Genomic DNA, 23,032 nt, shown 5'->3' on the forward strand with positions numbered 1-23,032 from the left:
TTGAGATTGATAGGCTTTTTTTTTGGGGGGGGGTCTCTGGGAGGTTTTTTTTTTTTTTAAGTTCCTTTGAGACAGGATTTTGCTACATAGTCAAGGCTGGACTCAATATCAATTTCTCTCTCTCTTTAAAAAAATATGTGTCTTTTATTACATTCATGTGTGTATATGCTGATAGACTGCTGACAGAAGTCATAGGGTAACTCACTGAAGGGAATCAGTTCTCTCCTTCTGCCATGTGGTCCTGGGTCATGAAAGCAAGTTCCTTTACATCCTGAAATATCAGCACAGCCACAGCCTCCATCTCCTTACCTTCTACCTCAGTCTCCCAAGTGCTAGGATCACAGGCCTTCCCTAAAGCAACTAGCCTGTTACTGCAGGAAATCTGAAGACCAAAGGAAAGAGAATCATGTATTTGTACCAATTACATGAGAGAATCTTAACCTGTTTACATTGCTGGGTTTTATTACTTAAAATTGCCCAGAGAAGTGAGTAATTACTATACCCATTCTATACACGTGGGAAGTCAGGTTTTAAATTACTCTGACCAGTTTCTCAGTCTGGAAAAAAACAAAAACAAAAAACAGCCTAGGACTGGTGAGATAGCTTAGTAGTTAAGAGCACTAGTTGCCCTCCCAGAGGTCCTGAGTTCAATTACCAGCAGCCTCATAGTGGTTCACAACCATATATAAGGGTATCTGATGCTCTCTTGTCATGCAGGCATTCATGCAAATTGGGCACTCATACATAAATAAAAATTTAAAGAAACCCAACCTAACGGCCTCAAAGCTTAAGTCCTTTACAGATATGGAAAAGAAGTCTATTTTCAGGGAATTCATGGGAAACCCATTACAGACAAAAATGCTTTTACATAATAAAAATGTCTAATTCAATGACTGAGTGCTCCCCCACCCCCTCCCTTAAAAAAAAAAAAAAAAGATGGAACAACTATATCACTGTATAGAAGATCCCTCAAAGAACGGTTAAATTACATTATAAGAGAAGGAACAGAGAGGAAAAGGTGACAGCATTATGGCATTTTGGCCTAAGATGCTAAAGTGACTATGTAATATTAGCGCAGCTGTGTATTTCTTGTAGCACAATCGTGACAAGTGTTGGCCATCTTCACTGCAGACAGCTGCAGGCTCGGGTTTACTTCTGCAAACCTCAACTCTAGCTCTCCATCAGGCGGGTGTCGCCAGCTGTCGTAGCACCCGCAACAGCCTCTTCTTTCCCACTCCCACGCACCCGCCAAGGCCGCCGCGGCCCCGACGAGGAGGCGCGCGCCCCAGGCGCACGTGACGGGCCTGGGGAGGGCAGTTTTCATTCTCCCCTCCCCCTTCCAAAAAACCCGCCCTCTCCTGGCAGGCCGAGGCTTTCTATTGCGCTACCACCAGAGTGACCTCGAGGTCAGCCAATCGAGATGCGGCACCTCAAGTAAGACCCGCCCCCTGATGGTCCTCAGGTTCCTTCCCGCTCACACCGGAGTCACTTCCGAAGAGAGAACCGCCATGAAGAGAGTAGGGGGTGCCGCCCACCTCTGCACCGACAGCTTCCCCGAGTCCCAGCAGCAAGACGGCAACCACGCACCCAGCTTCTCCAGCCACAGCTCATGCCGCCGTCGCCAGCGGCGCCGACATGACAAGGCGCTGCATGCCCGCTAGGCCAGGTTTCCCCTCATCCCCAGCCCCGGGGTCGTCGCCCCCGCGCTGCCATCTGAGACCCGGTAGTACCGCCCCTGCTGCAGCGGCAAAAAGAACAGAGAGTCCTGGGGACAGGTACCGTGCAGAGGGCTTGAGAAGGGGCCGGGTTGTGGGGGCACGGGTGTAAGGGAGGACTGCGGACGGCTGCTCTTCAGTTCCCGCCATCCTCAGCGAGCTCAGGCCTTGATGTTCTGGGGCCTGCAAGCCCTCGCCCCGCCTTCGCGCGGGGGCTTCTGGGAGTTGGAGTCTCCTTTTCTGTAGTTGGGGGTGTTGCTTCTGGTCTAATGACCACCAGCCTAGATGGCTGCGGAGAGCCCGCTTTAGATAGATTGTTTTTCTCCTTTTCGAGCGCTTGCCCTGGGGCCCTCCCTTCTCGAAGCCTCTATTTAGATCGTTCTGGTCCTGGTGGTTTCTACAGAGTTTAATTATGTAAGATGTGATAAGGAAAACCCACGAATTATTTAATAGTACAGTGTACACGACCATTCATACTAAAAACATTTTTGGAATGCGCCTGTTTTCTCTTTGAGTGACTTTCTCCCTGGCCAGCAGACCTTTCTTTTCCTTTTTCTTTTTTCTTTCTTTCTTTCTTTTTTTTTTAATATGGTAAAGGTTTTCTGGGAGCTATGTAATGATGGAGAATTGCATCAAATGACATCCTCTGATAATAAAACATTGAAATTATCTATGAACTTGGTACTGTCTTTTTTTATTTTTAATTTTAAGAAGTCACAGACGTTTAAAAGTAAATTTATGCTTTAACATTGTACCACAGACTCAAAATCCTTTATCTTAATTCTGAAAGCCAGAAAGCTATGAAAAGTAAACGTTTTCATTAAGTTTTCTTCCACAGCTTGCGTGGCAGCTAAGCCAGGTTGACCAGAGATAATATAAGGTTGTGGGTAGTCTTTATTCTACTGAGTGTAAGTACTGATAAGCTTTGCTGGAGAAATATTAGTATTTTGACTGCAGGTGCAGCACCAGATCCTGCTGGGGGCTGTACATAATACATTTAAGTTATTTCCTCTCCGAAATCCAATAAGTTGAAAATTCTAACACGTTTGGTCCCAGAACTTTCAGATAAAGGTTTGTGAAGCTGTTGTAATTTTTTTTAAAACCAGTTACACATAAGAAATGGACATTTCTGTGTGCTTGAACTTAAGAAACAATTATTTTTACCTCTACAGAGTTCATGTATAGTTTCATGGTTTACCCAAAGCCATTTTTTCCTTTTGGATGTATTGAAGAGTAGTATTAGGTTTAATACTTTAGGGAAGGGATATGGTGTTAATATTCAGTAAAAAGATATAAGTATATCTTGGTTTTTATTTTCTGCTTCTGGGTTCTTTAGCACCTCTCCACTACCAGTAATAGGACATCATTTGTCTTCCCTTTGCAGGCTAGCATTTCTTCCTTACTCAATGGTGGAGTTAATTTACCTAATGTAATTTACTTTCTGTAACAAATGCATGTATTCTCCCATAACCTGTCACTCATATTTCTCATAATCACTTAGGTTCCCCCAACATACTGGTGGAGTCTAGGTAAACCAGTAAAGATGATCATTGCTCTTCTAAAGTGACCAGTAAAATGTCCAATAGAGAAGATGAGCTGTGGGTTTGGATTGCTCAGGCTGCCCACTGAGTACTGGCTCAGTGGAGGAGTGTTTAGAGACAACGGTAGCCTGCTGCTTGTATGCTCTCTGAACAAAACGAAATTTCAGGAAAAAAAATATTTTTACTCAATTTTTTTCTACATGTGACATCTCAATATGCATGAACAGATCAGAGTATAGGTTCTGGTAATAATTGTATGCCCATGTTAGGGTTCAGTAACCCAGACATGTTATTAAAGCTGTTTGGTTTTTGTTTTACTTGTTAACTGTTCGATTCTCTATTTATTTTACTTAGGTAGTATGCGCTTTTGTAAAAATATCTTACGAAGTTTTTTTTTTTTTAAGTATGTTACTTATTTTTATTTTATGTAACTGAGTGGCTGCATGTGTATCAGCACCATGTGTGTGCCTGGTGCGAGGAGAGCAGATGGCATCACATAACCCTGGAACTGGAGTTAGTCATTTGTGAATAGCCATGTCGGTGCAGGGAACCTTGGCTCTGCAAGAGCAGTGAGTGTTCTTAACCACTGAGCCATCTCTTCAGCCCCTTGAAATCTTTGCTTGTCTTTGTAGGTTTTGTTTGTTTTAATTTGTTTTTCAAGACAGGGTCTCATTGTGTAGCCCTTACTGGGCCTAGAGTTCACTCCATAGACCACACTGGTCTCAAATTCACATAGATAGACCTGCCTTGTCTCCTGAGTGCTGGAATTAAAAGGTGTGTGCTACTGTTCCTGGCTAATCTTAAGGAATCTTAGATCTTGCTGTTAGTTTAGGATCTTATAAAACATAAAGCTTATAGTATAAGATTCATGAATGAGTCTTCCTGCTTTTGCCTTGCACATTCCTTTTCAGATCAACCTAATTGTTCATTCTCCCATTTGCTGTTCTGAGGCAAATCCCTGTTAAGGTCTATGATCTCTATTATTTATCAAATTTCTGTTTAAGTCTCAGTTGTGTTTATAAACTTAGCAAAAAATGGTTACATTTTAATTTTCTTGTAGTTTAGCAAACTATGATTGACATTTCAGAACTTGATTTGTTAAATCAGACAGTGGAATTCAGCCCATATTATAGAAATCTAACGTTCACTACTTAATCTAAAATATTGAGGTTTTAATGCTTGGTTTTGTGATGTCATATTAGTTGTGCTTTCATTTTCAGGAAGCAATCAATCATAGATTTCTTCAAGCCAGCTTCAAAACAAGGTATGCATGTTAATGTTCTTGACGGGCTGTTTGAGAGGTGAAGAGCCTCCAAACTTTTGATTATACTGTTCAGAATTGAGAAATGCTTGTAATAATGAAACTGTGGTAAACAAACCATTTCTTCTACATTCTTAACATTTAAAAAATAGTCCAGCTGATGGTACTTATATTATTTGGGTTCTCTAGTAAAGTAGCTCACAATAAAGCCATAGGAGCTTAGTTATTGTAGCAGAAGGGAGTCATGAAACTTCATAAAAGATAAGCCTATTTCTTAATTTCTCTCTATTCCCCCCAAAACGTAGTTTATCACCACATATTAACTGGCTTGAGTTTTTTAGTAGCTTCAATACAGTTAAAAGTTAATAGTTAATATAAATAATAGACACATCAGTTTATTTTTAATAATGTGTGATTAATATGTGTTTTAATTGTGGCTGTTTTAGACAAACATATGTTGGATTCTCCTCAAAAATCAAATATCAAATACAGAGGAAATGGATTATCCATCACTGGGACAGAGCAATTTGAAAGGAAAATATCTTCACCAAAAAAAACTAAACCCAAAAGAATGTCATCCGAAGAAAGTCCTATTTTAGAAGCTTTCATGAAAGGTGGGAAAGAGCACCACAAAGATCGTGGTGTCCATGAGTCACGTCGGCCTTGTATGTCTCTAAGCACCAAATATTTACCCAAAGGAGCAGGCATCTATGCGCCTTCCTCTTACCGATTGCCCAAAGAGATCAAGGCACGGAAGAAAAAACACCGGTCTCCTGAGAAAAGAAAGTCACTGTTCATTCATGAAAGTAACAGGGAGAAGAATGACAGAGATCGAGGCAAGAACAGTGAAGACTCCAGAAAACATTCCCCGGCCACAGAAGGTGACATCTTCAAGAACAGCTCCAGAAGTGTTAGTAGCAGAAGCAGCCTATCCAGGCACCATCCAGGAGAAAGCCCACTGGGGGCTAGGTTCCAGTTGTCATTGGCTTCTTACTGCCGAGAGCGAGAACAGAAGAAGTTGAGAAAGGAACAAATGGAGCAGAGAATCAACTCAGAAAATTCTTTCTCAGAAACAAGCAACCTTTCCTTAAAGTCCTCTGGTGTAGGGAAAAAATGTAAGCCAAGGCATGAGCACAGCAAACACAACGAGGCTGTACCTGGGAAGAGTAATCTCTCAAATCTGGTATGTACCGCAATGACTAAGGTAGCTTTGTTACTGCTGTACTGTGCTTAGACCTAAGTATGCAGATACTTAGAAATCCATAACATTTAAGGAAATACTAGGTTATCTCTACCCTTCATTGAATTCTGGTTTGTTTTTTTTTTTTAATTTAATTAATTTATTTATTTTGGTTTTTCGAGACAGGGTTTCTCTGTGTAGCCCTTGTTGTCCTGGACCTCTCTTCATAGACAAGGCTGACCTTAAACTCTCAGAGCTCCACCTGCCTCTGCTCCCGAGTGCTGGGATTAAAGCCTTGCACCACCACTGCCCAGCTAAATTCAGTAGACCAGGAGCAAAGACCTTTTTTTTTTTTTAACAATTTTAAATGATACCTCCTCTTCATTTTTTTATGTGCATTGGTGTTTTGTCTGCATGTATGTCTGTGTGAGGATGTCAGATTCCCTGAAACTGGAATTACAGACAGTTGTGAGTGCCATGTCGGGGCTGGGAATTGAACCCAGGTCCTCTGGAAGAGCAGCCAGTGCTCTTACCCTCTGAGCTATCTCTCCAGTCCCACAAAGATCTTTTCTAATGAAACATTAGGAAAGAATGAAACATTCTTTCAGGCAAGCGATATAAATTTTTTTTTTAAAGATTTGCCAAAAGGAGGTACTTAAGCAGTGGCAAATATAAAAGAAGAGGAAACAACTTAGAGCAGTGCTTCTCAAAATGTCCTCAAGGGCAGTAGCAGCAGTGACCCTTGGGAATTTGTCACTCACTGTTCCAGTAAGAAACAGTGGAGTCAGAGCATAGCAGTCTTCAGTTAAAGGACCCCCAGATAACTGCCCTCTGAAAGTTGAAGAACCACTGTTTTAGATTATATATAAATCTTTGATTTATTTACTTTATTTGAACCTATATGTGGAGGCCAAAATAAGCTGCCACATCCCTGGAGTTAGGGCTACAAGTGGTTGGGAGCTGTACCATGTGTGTGCTGAGAATCAATCTCAAGTTCCACAAAAACACAATAAATCTTAACTGCTGAACTGTTTCTCCAGCCTCATATAAATCTTAGCTAATTGACTTAGAAAACTACACATATTTTTAGTCCTATCATATTTTTCTTTTGAGAATACAGAATCAGTTAGCATTAAAGCTTTTCTTCTTCCCTAGACCGTCAAGTTATCAATTTCAAATTGTATCTACATAAGAACAAGGTCAGATATGAAAAAGTACATACTTAGAATTCTAGCGCTTGAGAGGTTAAGGTAAAGGATTATGAGTTAGAGACTATCCTAGCCTACATAGCCTAATCCTGTCTCAAAAACAAAAAGCGAAAGCTGGGAATGCACCTGACTGGTTGAGCACTTGCCAAGCATGTGAGAAGCCCTGGGTTGAGTCCCCAGCACTGCAGAGAAGTGCTATGTTGATTAATACTGTGAGAATTTCAAATCAGGTAAATGAAAAACTATAATGTTCTAGGTGTGAATAAAAAGAAATCTCAGCATTATATATTACTAGGAGGTATTTGTAAATCAAGAAGCCTATTTGTAATAAAATTGTACCTTCTGGGCTGCTGATAACAGATGTAATATTTGGTCAATATACCAATAGTCTTCTACTATTGTATTAGTTTTTTTTTTTAAAGATTTATTTATTTATTTTATGTGAGTACACTGTCACTGTCTTCAGACACACCAGAAGAGGGCATCAAATCCTATTACAGATGGTTGTGAGCCACCATGTGGTTGCTGGGAATTGAACTCGGACCTCTGGAAGAGCAGTCAGTGCTCTTAACCGCCAAGCCATCTCTCCAGCCCTACTGTATTAATTTTTGAGTTATAAATCAGTTAGCTTATGAAACAAGGACTTCATTTTGAGATTTTATTTTTTTTATTTTATTTGTTTTATGATACAGATGACCTCATGAGTGTGTGTGTGTGTGTGTGTGTGTGTGTGTGTGTGTGTGTGTGTCTGTCCCCATCCGTGTGTCTCCCTAGTACTAGGTATTGCATTTGGGCCTTGTGTGTCTGGGCAAGCACTCTACCCCTGAGTTATATTTCCAGCCCATATTCTTCATTTTAAGATTCTTTTTTTTTTTTTTAAGGTTTTTTTCGAGACGGGGTTTCTCTGTGTAGCCCTGGCTGTCCTGGAACTCACTCTGTAGACCAGGCTGGCCTCGAACTCAGAAATCCGCCTGCCTCTGCCTCCCAATTGCTGGGATTAAAAGCATGAGCCACCACTGCCTGTCATTTTAAGATCTTTATAAATTTTTTTTTTAAAGCTACCTCTGAATATAAGTGCTTGCTCTATTTGTCTAGAAGTCTGTTCAAGTGTAAGTTCATATTCTTCTCAAAATTTCTAATTTTCTTCTTTTCCTCATAGGAAAATGGACATCTCTCAAGAAAAAGATCATCTTCGGACTCGTGGGAACTTTCAGGTAGGTAGCATCAGACTTAAACATAGAATTTCTAAGTGAGTTTGTATCTTTTTCATACCAGTTTTTAAAAATAAATTTGTTCAAGTATTCAGTTCCTTTTCTAGAATTAAATGTCTCAAATAGTTAAGAGTTTGATAAAATTACATACCAAAGAGTAATATCCAGAGCTAGGTATGGTGACACACATCTGTAATCTCACGTACTTGAGAAGCTGAGACAGGAGGCTCTAGAAATTTAAGTCAGCCTGAATTGCATAGAGTATACCTGACCTAAAAAACTAAATAGCTTGAATTTATTCTGCATAATCTGTTTTCTTGACTTCTCTCTGTCTTCTTCGGGAGTTCCTAATAGTGTATTTTAACAGTGTATTCTTTATACTGGTATTGAGTGTTTCACTTCTGAATCTTTGTCTACAACAAATCTGCCATCCCAGCACTCAGTAGGCTGAGGGAAGAGGATTGAAGGTTTGAGGCTGGCCTGGGCTACAGTGGGTGCTGTCCTAGAACAGATGAGCAACAGCATAGTCTTGTGTTCTTGCTTGATGGACTGTTAAAGATGCTTTGTATTCAGTTAAAACGAGATCTAAATACTCCAAATACAAAAATGCTTTTCTAATAGTACACCTCAAGGACGTCTACAAGATTTAACTGATATTTTAATCACAAATAGCTGTTAGCTCAGGAACAACAGGAATTCTTTTTGGGTTTTTTGGTTGGTTGGTTGGGGTTTTGGTTGTTTGGTTGTTTGGTTGTTTTGTTTGTTTGGTTGGTTTTTTTTTTGAGACAGGGTCTCTCTTTATAGCCCTGGCTGTCCTGGAACCCTTTGTAGCCCAGGATGGGCTCAAACTCAACAAAATAAAGACGTGCACAACCACAATCGGCTAACTCAGTTCTTTAAGGTATATTTTCTTAATTGAAAAATAGAACATTAAATGCTGAACACTACAAGTGACCCTGGGAGAGCCTAGTTTATTGTTGTTAAGGAGTCTGGGAGCACCATTTGTATGTTAAATCTCTCTGGACCACAGAAAGATCTGAAGCAACTTGAGGTGACAACCGTGTATAAAAAGATTTAAAGTAGGGATCCAGAGTTAAAATATTAAAAAAAATTAACACTGCAGAATTTTATTCCTGAGGAAATGAAAGGCTTCTAGAAATAATCTTATTCCTCTAGTGTGTCAGATTTTTCTGCCATAACCTCAAACTTTAAGAAATGAACTTCACAGGTTATTCCTACATTTGGGAAGGTGTAGTGAACGTAGCAATAGCTAACAGTTACTGAAAATGTACTGTGTTTCTCGTGTCGTTCATGTGATCATTTAAAATGCCTCTGTACATGTAATACATTCCTGTAATTTAGGCTGCAGAGCAAGAGCTTGTCTCAGAAGCAGAAATGAGGGGCTAAAGAGATGGCTTAATTGAGAAATCGAGTGTTACACAAGGACCACAGTTCAAATCAGATCTCTAAGTGTGTGTAAAAGCCCAACATGACGGTGCTCGCCTATAATCAAAATTCTGTGAAACAAATATCCAGCTGATAGACTGTCGAAAGTACAAAAGAACTGAAAATTCTGCCATTCCTCTGCTTCCTAGAAAGTTTAGAAAAGGAGTCTCACACTGGGGCAGGGAAAGAAGGGATCACCACATTTGGCTAGCTTCATTTTTTGAATTGTATTTTCCAGATTATGTGTTCATAAAGGTAACCCCAAAGATTATTTATTTTGAGGGCCTTTTGTTTTGTTTTATGTTTTGAGACAGGATTTCACTATATAGCCATGGCTGCCTATGTAGACCAGACTGGCCTCAAACTCAATGGAGATATGTCTGACTATGCCTCCTGCCACCATGCTGAGTACTTACTAGGTTGAGGCAGGAGATGGAGTTCAAGGTCATCCTCAGCTACATAATGAGTAGCTGACTTCCAGACAAGCGTGGAGTACATGAGACCCTGTCTCACCCTCTTCCCCATCCCAAAACAAGCAAACTTTAAAATGGTAAGAAATCTGCACACACACACTCATAAACATACAAGAAAAGATATAGGCAAATTTGATTTTGAGAATACAGATTGTATTCATTATTGGTTTTTTTTGTTTTTGTTTTTGTTTTTTTTTGTCTTCCTGAGCCTTAAGCATGGGCTAGGCAAGTATCTACTACTATATTGCTTCCAGTCTTCATGAATTTTAAATGAATGATTAAAGGATGGGTTAATGAATTTTTTTTTCAAGACAGAATCTCTTGTCTAGCTGTCCTAGAACTCACTGTGTAGACCAAACTGGCCTTGAACTTAGAGATTGGCCTGCCTCTGCCTTGCAAGTGCTGGGACTACAGTCATTTCCCACCATAACAGGCTCAGTGAAAATTTTTTAGCATAATGTAAATTTTAAAGACTGATTAACTTAGGCTGAGGAGATGGCTCAGTGGGTAAAGTACTTTCTGTGTAAGCATAATGACTAGAGTTCAGATCCCAGTACACATATATGTGCTGGGCACGTGTTACATCCCACCTGTAACCCAAGTGCTCTAGAGGAAGAGACAAGATCCCCAGGGTACGTAGGCAAACTAGCCTAGGTGAATTCATAAGATCCATGTTCACCTAGAGACCCTGCTTAAGTAAATAAAGTAGAGGATGAGCAAGAATGACACCCAACAGCAACTTACTCCAGCTTCCACCCAAATACTCATATAAGCCAGAACTCAATAAATAGATAACTTTTGTTTGTTTGGGTCGTGAGGTGTCAAGACAGGGTTTCTCTGTGTAGCCCTGGGAATCCTGGAACTTGTTCTATGAACCAGGCTGGTCTTGAACTAAAGAGATCTGCCTGCCTCTGCCTCCCAAGTGCTAGTAATTAAAGGCTTCCACCACAACTGCCCAGAAAATATAGTTATTAAAATGTTTTTGGTTGCAGTTGTTAATGAATACAGGCATCTGTAACAAAGTACCCCAGCTAGGATAGCTTAAAACAACAGAAATTATTGCCTCATAGTTGTAGAAAGCTGAAGTCTAAAATCAGTGCGTTGGTAAGGCCCTCCTCTGATAACTGTAGGGGGAAAATGCTTCTTTACATCTTAAAGTTTCAGGTGTTTGCTTGTAATCTTCAGCATTCCTTGACTTGTAACTAACTGTATCACTCAGTCACATGGTATCTCATCCTGTAGTGCCAAAGGTCAGTACTTATTTGTGAAGACACAGTTAGTTAAACCCATCACAGCTGAAAACTAGAGGGACATATAAGAATTCTTGGGTAAGTCTGTTTACTTATTGATTTATTGATTTTTTTTTTTTTTTTAAATTTGGTTGGTTGGCTGAGATTGTTTTTGTTGTTGTTTTGAGACTATTGTCCAACCTTCCTACCCTCTTCCAGCCCAGGCTGGCCTTGTATTCATGATCCTCCTGCCTCAGACTCCTTAACTGCTGGTATTATAGGTATGCATCACCATGCAAGGTAGAATTTATTTATTTTTATTTATTTAGAGATAGGATCTCTATGTAGCTTTGGCTATCCCGAAACTCTCTATGTTGACCAGGCAGTCTTTGAATTAAAAAAGATCCCCTTGCCTCTCTGCCTAGTGCTAGGATTGAAAACATATGTTACCACCACCCAGCCCAACGAATTTATTTTTAAATAAGTTATGTATCTGCCTTTTTATTTCTATATTTGTTTATCATCTAAAATCCCTACACCTATGGATGTAAAATTTTATTTCTATAACCAGGTAGTCCAATGTGTAGTATCTAATGTTTTAGGGAGTGATACCTTTGGTAAGATAGCAAACTAAGCAATAAAAATGAGCATGTATCACTAGCTTTAAATTTCTTGGACATCGCTGTCAGTTGGTGTAAAATATGACAGCATTAGTTCTTTTTTTATTACATAAATAGTGAATTGTCTCAGCTTAACCTTAGAATTTAAATATTTCTTCAGAGTGTTCTGTGAATAAGCTTGACCCAGACAGAAGAGTATACTTCTCACTGATGTGACAAAAATTAATTTTAGGCTCTAAACAGAATAAATTCTCCGACAAAAGAAAAAGGAACTCTGTGGACTCAGACCTGAAAAGCACAAAAGAATCTATCATACCAAAAGCAAAAGAGCCCTTCCTAGAGAAGCGCCCAGACACATGCCATCAGAGAGAAAAGTTTATAAGACACATTGCACTGAAGACTCCTGGTGGTGTTCTGCGCTTGGAAGATATAGCCAAGGAACCTGATGATGAAACAGATCGCTCTTCTGCAGACTTGGCACCTTCAAATTCTGGCCACCATTCTTCCAGGAATAGTGACCAAGTCCACGCAGCAAGTACCAAAGAGACTAAAATACAGAAACCCCACTTACCTTTACCTCAGGAAAAATCTACAATTAAAAGAGCTAGCAGTCTTCAGAAAAGTAAACCGGCTGGCTCTGTGACATCAAAAGAGACAAAGCTACCTTTACTTTCTCATGTTCCAAGTGCTGTTTCCTCTCGAGTACCGCTAAATGCTAAAAATTGCACTCTTCCAGTTTCTAAAAAAGATAAAGAGTGTTCCTCCTCAAAAGAACGTTCTGGGCATTCTACAGAATCCTCCAAACACAAGGAACACAAAACAAAGACTATTAAGGCTGTTTCTAATGAATCTTCAGGGAAAAATTCTGGGGGATCTTTGCATTCAGAGTACACCCCTCCAGCAGCATCTCCCCCAGCTGCCTTGGAAGTTGTGCCGTGTGTCCCAAGCCCTGCAGCACCTTCAGATAAAGAGAGTTCAGGCAATTCCAATGCAGGTAGCAGTGCACTGAAAAGGAAATTCAGGGGTGATTTTGATAGTGATGAAGAAAGTTTAGGTTACAACTTAGAGAGTGATGAGGAAGAGGAAACACTAAAATCACTGGAAGAAATAATGGCTCTGAACTTCAGTCAGACTCCTACAACTTCAGGAAAGCCTCCTGCATTTTCCAAGGGGCTTAGATCCCAGTCGTCAGACTACATGGTAAGAAGTTCTATGGTAACTTGTCTTCACTTGACTGGGGAAAGATGGATTAATTAAAGAAGATAGATTGTTAACTCACTTTAAAATTCAGTGTTTACCACAGCTCATCGTTAGACTGACATGAGTGTGAATTCTTGTTTGGTAAATGAGTTCCCTATATCTTCAATTTTATTATTGTTAATCAGTGGTCTCCAAACTTTTTTGATCACATGTACTTTTTTATTAAAAGAAAACTTTAAGCATGTACCCCAGTATATATATGTAACTTATATATTCTATACATGTACCACTATAATACTGTGTACTTTTGAAATAAAGTATATAAAGAAAACAGATTTAGAAGGAAAAAGAACAATTGAGTATTTCCTGTGGCAGTTACATAGAAGTTACTATAGATTAAGTTCTACTGGAGTTTCTATAGACGTTCCATATAAATAGAAGTTCTATTATTTTCTTCCTGCACCCCAATGGATCACCTTGCACACCCCCTGCTTTGGAGACCACTGCTGTAAATGAAGGTAGAGTGTAGAAATGTTGTTAATTGTGGTGTGCAATTTTATTTATAAAGTGCTTCATTCTATCTTGGGAGTAAACTGTATTAATTTTAAAATTTCTGTAAAGTTTGGTGGGGAAGGTATAATATTCCATGGTAAAACCTAAAAATTAGTAGTAATTTGACTTCACTAAAATAGAATGCAGAAGCAAAGATAGGGTCACCACAGAACCCTTGGGTGTTTGCATTCAGATCCTGAGGCTAGCAGGGTTTTACAGGAAGTGTCCCTCCTCCTAATGGATATGAGACCAAATTGCCTGCAGTATAGAATACTAGATTTAAAGCATGATGATGAAACTTTTCCTTTAAGAAGGGTGTCATCCAGACCCAGGTTACTGACATAGAAAATAGTCAATTAGGACTCTGAACAACTTTAAAATATCCAAGTTCTTCTACTAAGGTAAGTTACAAAGTATTTTTTAAACTCTCTTTTTGTTTTAGGAATATCCTCAGAGTGGAACTTACACAAATACCTTAGAGCGACTGGTAAAGGAGATGGAAGACACACAGAGGTTGGTTAAATCATAATCTGTTACATGTAACAAACTGCTTTGCTATGTGGTTGGCTTTAATTTACCTTAGAATGGTATATTAGTATATATGGGATGGGGACTTAGCTCAGTGGTAAAGTGATTGCCAAGCAAGTACAAAACCATGACTTCAGTCCCCAGTCCACCAAAGAATCCCAGGAGAACTAAAAATTAACACGCATTTTTTAGGAGTACCATTATTCTAATTCTCTTGTCAACTGTTTTAGAAATAAGGTGTGTTCTCTTGTTCAAGAGACATCAAAAGATACAGGTTTTTATAGTATGCTGTATATTACATTATTAATATAAATCCTTTTGCTTGTTATAACAGTATCTTAACTGATGAAAAGCATGAGTAGAATTTATTTTCATTATATGTGTGCACGTACAGTGTGTGTGCATGAGAGTGCTAGTGCATGTTTGCTGTAGCATGCATGTGAAGATCTGAGGACAGCCTTGGTGTCTGTCCTCACCTTCTGCTGTGTTTGAGGCAGGCTCCTCACTGCTGTGTGTGCTAGCCTTAACTGACCCAAGAGCTTCATCAGGTAGTCTCCTTTCTCTGCCTCCCATTTCTCTGTGGGATTATAGACACTCGTGCTATGCATCCAGTGTCCTTTTTTAAGAGATAGGATCTTGTTGTATAGTTCTGGCTGGCCTCAAACTTACAGAACTCTGCCTGCCTGTGCCTACTGGGTTTTGGAACTAAAGGCATGCACCAACACACCTGGTCTATGCATGCAGCTTTATGTGGGTTCTGAGAATTCAAACTCAGGGCCTGGTTCTTGTGCAGCGAGTACTTTATGCCATCACCACAGCCCTACATCTTCTCAATAGTACAGGTTAGATCAGCATACTGACATCACCACCACCTCACTCCAGAGTGTTCTTTGTCTTCTCAAACTGAACTTCATGCCTGTTCCCATTCTGCTCTGCCTCCTTGCCTTTGACAAACCACCATGTTTATTTTTCTACCTGTTCCTATGAAATTGACTACTCTAGATATTTCATGTGAGATCACTTATTGGTTTCCTTATTATATCTAGAGTATGGTAATTAGCATAATATCTTCATTGTAGTGAAGATTGGGTCAGAATTTCCTTCTTGAGGTTTTCTCTTCCGTCTTGCATACATGTCACATTTTGTTCATTTATCCATTAATGGCCCACTTTTCAGCTGTTGTAGGAAAAAAAATGCTATGATGATTTATGTATCTTTCGGTTATTTTGAGCCTGACCCACACCGGACTTAGTGAACTTGAGGTAATTGTTGGGATTTGGAACAACTGCCACACTGTCTTCTGCAGCAAGTACACATTTTACATTACCATCTGCAGTGCGTGAGGATTTCTCTTCTCCACATTTTTTCCAGCACTTGTTATTCATTCATATTCATATTCCCTCCTTTCCCTCTCCCTCCCCCTCTCTTCTCTCTCTTTCTCTCTCTCTCTCTCTCCCTCCACTCCCATAGCCATCTTAAAGGACATGGGATGGTATAGTTTCTCATCATGAGTTTAATTGGCATTTTTAATACATTTTTGTGTGGTTTTAGGCTTCATGATAATTTTGGAGTAATATCTATTGACAGCCTTTGCCTATTTTTTTATTAGTTTTTATTATTAGCACAAAAGTAGGACCTTGATTTTTATGTTTGTGCTCACTTCAGCACAAACAAAATTGGAACAACACAGGGAAAATTAGCTTGACCCCCTGTACAAGGATGACAAGTAGATTCATGAAGCATTTCTTAATTTTAAAAAATTAGCAACATTTAGCTCTCAAAAAACTCGGTTTTCATAGAATATGGAAATAAACTACTTTAAATAAGGAACCATAGTTATTTATTATTATAAATAAATTGATTTCGCTTAGGGAAATAAACATTTTAAAATCCAAACTTTTTTTTTTAATGTTTACCAATTTTAGACATTTTATACTGTTTTCTTGGGCTGGAGGAAGGGTAATTTGCTTAATTAAGCATGATCTCAGTATATTGCCATGGTTGGCCTCAAAGATTGGATTCTTCTGCTCCCAGTCTCCCAAAATTTTGAGATTACAGGTGTATACCACCATGCCCAACATTAGGAACGAGGTTTGAAACGGTACATGTTTTCTGTGTCACGTTACTCTTTGGAAGAAATAGTTCAGAAAGCAGCCCATTTTGTACGCATCAAATGTGAGGGTCGTGATTCCCTAATGACATTCATGTGGCTAGCTGAATGTATTGACCATTGTTGTAATTCAGGAACTTGGGAAACTAAGTCAGAAAGAGTGCCATAAATTCAGTGTCTATCTCAATAAATAAATGGCCAGAGAGATGGTTCAGTGGGTGAAAGCACTTGTTGAGCTTAACATCCAGAGTTCAATCCCTAAGACTCATGTGGGGAAAGGAAAGAATTGACTTTTGAGTTATCCTCTGACTTATGTACCTATGCATACACACATGGAAGTCGATGTAATTTTGTTTGTTTACTTTTGGCTTTTTGAGGTAGGGTCTTACTATGTAGCTCTGGCTGTCCTAGAACTCACTGTGTAGATCAGGCTGACCTCAAACTCAGATCTACCTGCCTCTGCCTCCTGAGTTCTGGGGTTAAAGGCGTGCTCCACTATGCCTGGCTTAAATATAATTTAAAAAGTAAAATATAAATAAAAAGTTTAAATACTTGGCCTAGAGATATGGCTGTGCTTCAAAGAGGCCTGAGTTTGTTTCCCAAAACCCAAGTTTGATATCTCACAACCACCTATGACTGTAGCTCCAGGAGCTTCAGCACCCTCTTCTTGCCTCCATGGAAACACACATAATCATACATGTACATAAATTAAGCTTTGAATTAAAAAGTTATGTGTGTGGTTGCAGACTTGCTGTTTTGTTTTTGGTTTTTGGTTTTCGAGACAGGGTTTCTCTGTGTAGCCCTGGCTGTCCTGGAACTCACTCTGTAGACCAGGCTGGCCTCGAACTCAGAAATCCGCCTGCCTCTGCCTCACAAGTACTGGGAGCAGACTTACTGTTAATGATACCAGAACATGTCTATTCATGCACTAGCCCAGAAAAACCTTCATTTAAAGTTTGTTGACTGGAGCAGGTAAGATGGCTCAGTGGGTAAAAGCAGTTGCTTTGCCACCAAAACCTGATGACATGAGTCCAGTGTTGAGAATCCCTGTGGTAGAAGGAGAAACAGATTCCTATAGGTTGACCTCTGGCCTTCAAGCATGCACAGTGACACATGTTGCCAACCACCACCATGGTCACAATACATAAATAAGTTAGTAAGTAAATAAGTAAATGTTTCTTTAAAAAGCTGTTTAGAGAGCTAGAGAAATGGCTCTTTGATAAAGAATACTTGCTGTTCTTGCAGAGAACTACAGTTGAGTTGCCAGCACCCACATTGGACAACTCACAACTATTTATAGCTCTAGCTCCAAGGGTATCTGGCACCTTTTTCTAGCCACCACAGTCACCCCCATGCAAATAAAAAAAAAATCAAATTTTAAGTAACTTTAAAAAGAAAGTTTAGATAACTGAATTACATAGAAGTTACAATTCTCAAACTTGTTAAACATATAACTATAGGAAATCATCAGACATTTAGGTTAAAATTTTCCCCTCTGAATTTAGAGAAATTGTTTAAAATTAAGCATTGCTACATGTGGTGACAAACACACCAACACTTAATTTGAGGCATGAAGATCTCAATTGTCAGGCCAGCCTAGGAGACATCAAAAGACTTATTTCAGTACACACACAAACAATGGGAATGGTGATAATATTGAGTGTTCTCAGACCAAAGAAGAAGAAATATTTGGTGTGATGATTGACCCATCGGTAGTGAGAGAACCGTATGTTTATCAATCACTTATTTTCCTTTAATTTCACCAAGAGTTTGTGGTTTGGTGTTCCATAGTAAGTGCTCAGTAAGCGTTACATGTAGTAATGATAATAATCATGTGACCACGATGAAAAAAAAACCTAATTAACATTATAATGGTGTTGGTCTACAAGATGTCAGTATTAAAGATTTGAGAAGATAATTATATTTGATCATTATTTACCTTTTTTCCCCCCCTTTTCTATTTCTGGTCATTCTTAAATTTCTAGTTGTAAAAAAATATCCAAACGGCTGGAAAGATGCCTCAGTGATTAAGAGCACTGGTTGCTTTTCCAGAGGGCCCATGCTTGAGTCTCAGCACCCACATAATTGCTCACAATCATTTGTGACTCTAGTGCCAGGAGATCCAACACCCTCTTCTGGCCTTCATGGGTACTGCACATTTAAATTTAAAAAATAGTGTAATATATTTTGGAGATATGATTTCTTCTATATTATAACATAACTTGTTATATAACAGTACGTGGTAAAAGTCTTCCTTGGTGCAGCTTTTAGAGCACAGCAAAAGTTGTCTGTTTTTACATAAATCATAAGCCTGGCATGCATGCCTTTACTACCAGTGCTCAGAAGGCAGGTGGGTCTCTGAATTTAAGGCCAGGCTGGTCTATGTAGAGAGTTCCAAAACTATATAGAGAGACCTCGTCTCAAGAATGAATGAATGAAAAAAAGAATGAATGAATGAATGTGACTTATTTATTATGACATTCTTTTCAATTTTCAGGCTAGATGAACTACAAAAGCAGCTACAGGAAGACATAAGGCAGGGCCGTGGCATTAAATCTCCTATCAGAATTGGTGACCAGGAAAGTACAGATGATGAAGATGGCCTCTTGGAAGAGCACAGGTAGTGTCTTTTTATACCATCTATAATCTTATAGTACTGTTTTACCATTTTTTAATTTTGATTTTTATAAAACAGCTGGATCTTTGGCTGGCTGCTCAGGGACTGAGATACACTCGGGTTTTATTGAAAGGCAAACATTAAAACAAAATTAAATCCTAAATTTTAACACTGAGAGACTCTGGTTTTCACTACTGAAAGTATGAAATGTGTAGCCGTAAGAAGGACTGCAAAACATTGTTTGTCTGTGTCTGTTTCTCTCCCTCCCCCACCCCTCCCCTTCTGTCTCTCTCTCTGTCTCTCTCTCTCTCTCTCTCTCTCTCTCTCTCTCTCTCTCTCTCTCTCCACCCCCGGTCCCGGCCCCCCAAGACAAGATTTTTCTTTGTAAGAACCCTGGCTGGCCTGGAATTCTCTGTAGACCAGGCTGGACTGGAACTCACAGAGATCTACCTGCCACTGCCTCTAGAATACTGGGATCAAGGTTGTACACTACTATACCTGGCTGAAGTATTTTTAAGTCAGTCTGAAATTAATATTTTACCTACTGAGCCATCTCCTTAGCCTGAGTTAATCAACTTTAAAATTATTAATATGCTAAAAAAAAATACATTGGTCCTATCATGTTAGCACATGCATTAATTCCAGCACCTGGGAGGCAGAGACAGGCAGATCTCTGTGTTCGAGTTCAGCCTGGTCTACAGAGCAAATATCAGGACAGCCAGGACTGCACAGATAAACCCTATCTCAGAAAAAGCATACACAAAATGTTGATTCTTAAGAGTTTTCCAGGTGTTTTGCCTTCATTTTTAAGTACAAAGTCATGTATGTCCTAACTCTTTGATATTCAATGATCCTTGTATTTCAGGGAATTTCTAAAGAAATTTTCAGTTACAGTTGATGCTATTCCTGATCATCATCCAGGTGAAGAAATATTTAATTTCCTCAATTCTGGAAAAATTTTCAATCAGTGTACCTTAGATTTAAGAGACTCTGGTTTTATCGGAGAAAGTGCTGTGGAAAAGCTTATTCTCAAGTAAGTAAATCCGAAACATTTGGATTTCTTTTTTTCCTGTATAAAAATTCATTCTAAGGGCTAGAAAGGCAGCTCAATGATTAAGAACACGCAACTGCTCTTGCAAAGGGCCGAGCTTCAGTTCCCAGCACCTGCATGGTAGCTCAGAGCTATACATAACTGCAGGTCCAGAGGAGCTGACACTGTTCTGACCTCTGTGGACACCAGATTTGTATGTAGTACATACATATGCATGCAGGGTGCTCTAGAGCAGTGTAACCTGTGAGTCGTGACCCCTTTATGGGAGTCCCCTGAGACCACTGGATAACACAGATATTTACATTACAATTCATAAAAGTGGTAAAACTACAGTTATGAACTATATATAAGAATAATTTTATGGTTGTGATCACCACAACACGAGGAACTGTATTAAAAGATCACAGCACTAAGAAGGTTGAGAACCATTGGTCTAGAGGAGCAGAGCTTACAAAGTGAATCCGTTGGTATAGAAAGGGGATTTAGTAGGATGGTTTACAGGCTGTGTTCCAGCTACACCAATAATGGCTGTCTACAAAAGGAAGGTCCAGAAGTCCAGTTATTCAGTCCAAGAGGTTGGATGTCTCAGCTGGTCTTCAGTATACTCTGGAATCCTGAAGAAGTAAGCTTTAATGCCAGTAAATGAATGGACTTCCTAGGAAAACAAGAGCCAAAGCCAGGGGGGTGGGGTAATCATTCTTCTATGTCCTTCATATAGGCTGGGAGGCAGGGAACACCTGAATCTTTAACCCCAGCACGAGGAAGCAGAAACAGGCAGATCTCTGTGAGTTTGAGGCCAGTGTGATCTACAGAATAAGGTGCAGGTCAGTCAGGGTTGCACAGAGAAACACTTTCTTGAAAAACAAAAGAAAAAGAAATGGGGCTTTCTACTTCAAATTATTTTATTACAGGGAAAACAGAATCCCAAACATGGCTGGGGAGATGGCTCACCAGCAAAGAGCACTGGCTGTTCTTCCAGAGAACCCAGGTTCAATTCCCAGCACCTATGTGACAGCTCACAACCGTCTTAACTCCAGTTCTAGGGGATCTGGCACCAAAACGTAGACCAATGCATGTAGGCAAAACACCTATGCACATGAAAATAAATTGATTAAAAAATAAATTAAAAAGGAAAAAACCGCTCACAAGTATGCCCAGCCATTTGGGTTTTAGTTAATTCCATGTATAGTCAAATTGACAACCATGAATATCCATCACAGAGGCAAACTACCCATACACATAAAATATAACCTTTTTTTCAAAAGTTGCTCTTAAAAGTGTTTGATTGGGGCCCAGTAAAAGAGTGCTGCTGCCTTCCAAGTGTCAGCTTCCGTTTTCTTGCTGTTTACAGTGCTAGAAATAAAACCAAAGGCCTTGAGCATAGTACGTCCCCTACCTCTGTCAGTTAGGATTAAATACATGTGGAATGTCTGGGGCCATAGCTTGGTTGGCAGAGTGATTATGTAGCACATACAGCGCCCTGGGTTTGCTCTTCAGCACCACACAAACCAGAAGTGGTGGCATATGCTGGGTAAGGAAAAGTGAAAAAGCGTTTCAGGTTGTCTTCAACTTGCAAATTTGAGGCCTGCCTGGGCTACAAGAGATACTATCTCAAAGTGGAGAACTGAGTATGTAAAATCAAGCCATGACAGTTCACAACTGTAATCCTAAAGTTGCTGGGTAGGAAGATGACAAGTTTGGAGTCACCCTGAGCCTACAGAGCAGGGTCTTTTCTCCAAATGCATTCTCAGTACCACAAACATTAATAACAGTGGCTGTCAGAATAGCTGGGGCTTGACCAAGGTTTGTTTTACGTCATGGCTAGGGAGTCCTGGCTCCAGTCTACTGTTTCTGCCGTGTTTTTTCTCCACTAGTAGTATCTTACTGCTTTACTGTGTTGCAGTGCTAGCTTCAGAAAGCACACACAGCCTGAGCTTCTGCTTTTGGCTAATTGGATACTGTCAACAGTACCACATATAGCAAGTGATTTTGCCCAGCTAAAGTCAGAATTTAGGTACCACTGAGAAACTAAAATGAATACTGAGTAGACAGCTCTTAGGCTCTGCTCAATGCTAGACTAGGATAATTGTTCTGAGTGTGTGGCATTTTGGGTCTGTAATGACCATGTGGATTCTGGTGCTGAGTTTTAGAAAGTTCATCCCTAAACTGACAAAAGCTGATGTTCTCAGACTTGGTAGACTCTGAGTACTGCATACAAATGTGCCTTTGTCCACAGAGGAGTGTGGAGCCCACAAAGTAAGTCAGATCCACGTAGGTTATGTATAAACCCATTCCATGTTGTGTGGAATCCACCTCCATGGACTGAAGTTTGCTTACTTGTTTCTCTGATTTTGTCAAATGTGTTTGTGCTAGCGGTTTTTTTTCCCATGGATAACAATCACTGATTTTCTGTTTCCAGATCAGGAAAAAAAGATCAGATTTTTTTGACAACACAAGGCTTCCTTACCACTGCATACCACTACGTCCAGTGTCCTGTACCTGTGTTAAAGTGGCTGTTTCGGGTAAGAGAATTATTTGGGATTTATAGCGGGCACCTACTGTATTAACTCCTAGGGTCTAGCAAACTGACTCAGGAGTGAAGATGTTTATGACCAAACTTCACAGCCTGAGTTCAATGGAAGAAGGAAAGAACCACCTCAAGAAAGTTGTGCTCTGGCCTCTACTTAGATCATGCACATACCCCATACACACTAAATAAATGGATAAATGATTTTTTTTTTCTTTTTTTTTTTTTTTTCACTTTAAGCAGAAAACTATTACTCTAGCCATATTAAACCCATGATTTCTGGGGAAATAAAATGAGGCAGGAAGAGCCAGTGCTCTTTCTCAAGTTACCTATGTCCTGATATTCCCTATTCATATGTGTCTAAGTGTGAATATGTGGGTGTGAGTGCAAGCACCTGTGGAGGCCAGAGGTGTCAGATTCCTTGAAGCTGGTATTACAGGTGATTGAGTCACCAGACCATGCATGCCAGGAACCGAATTCTAGTTCTCTATGAAATGAAGTACAAGTTCTTACTCTTAACCACTTAGCCATGTTGTCAGCCCCTATGTAATGAGTTTTTATGG

The 23,032-nt window shown here is 39.7% G+C and overlaps 1 protein-coding gene and 1 non-coding gene across 2 annotated transcripts in view; both read left to right on the plus strand.

The window, feature by feature from the left end:
* The first annotated feature begins 1,475 nt into the window (after nt 1-1,475).
* Nucleotides 1,476-23,032, plus strand: part of Slf2 (SMC5/6 complex localization factor 2) — a 55,621-nt gene continuing 34,064 nt past the window's right edge. Inside the window, exons 1-9 of the mRNA XM_034507131.2 lie at nt 1,476-1,775; nt 4,477-4,520; nt 4,964-5,700; nt 8,065-8,119; nt 12,117-13,084; nt 14,079-14,149; nt 18,772-18,894; nt 19,757-19,924; nt 22,362-22,464. Of these exons, the coding sequence (XP_034363022.1) occupies nt 1,636-1,775; nt 4,477-4,520; nt 4,964-5,700; nt 8,065-8,119; nt 12,117-13,084; nt 14,079-14,149; nt 18,772-18,894; nt 19,757-19,924; nt 22,362-22,464 (2,409 nt within the window). The 5' untranslated portion in view covers nt 1,476-1,635. The remainder of the gene's footprint in view (nt 1,776-4,476; nt 4,521-4,963; nt 5,701-8,064; nt 8,120-12,116; nt 13,085-14,078; nt 14,150-18,771; nt 18,895-19,756; nt 19,925-22,361; nt 22,465-23,032) is intronic.
* On the plus strand, nt 15,817-15,918 carry LOC117699458 (U6 spliceosomal RNA). The gene has a single exon (XR_004605184.1). It is a non-coding gene; the product is annotated as a U6 spliceosomal RNA (small nuclear RNA).

The sequence above is a fragment of the Arvicanthis niloticus genome, chromosome 1, assembly GCF_011762505.2.
Source record: "Arvicanthis niloticus isolate mArvNil1 chromosome 1, mArvNil1.pat.X, whole genome shotgun sequence".
Classification (NCBI taxonomy): domain Eukaryota; kingdom Metazoa; phylum Chordata; class Mammalia; order Rodentia; family Muridae; genus Arvicanthis; species Arvicanthis niloticus.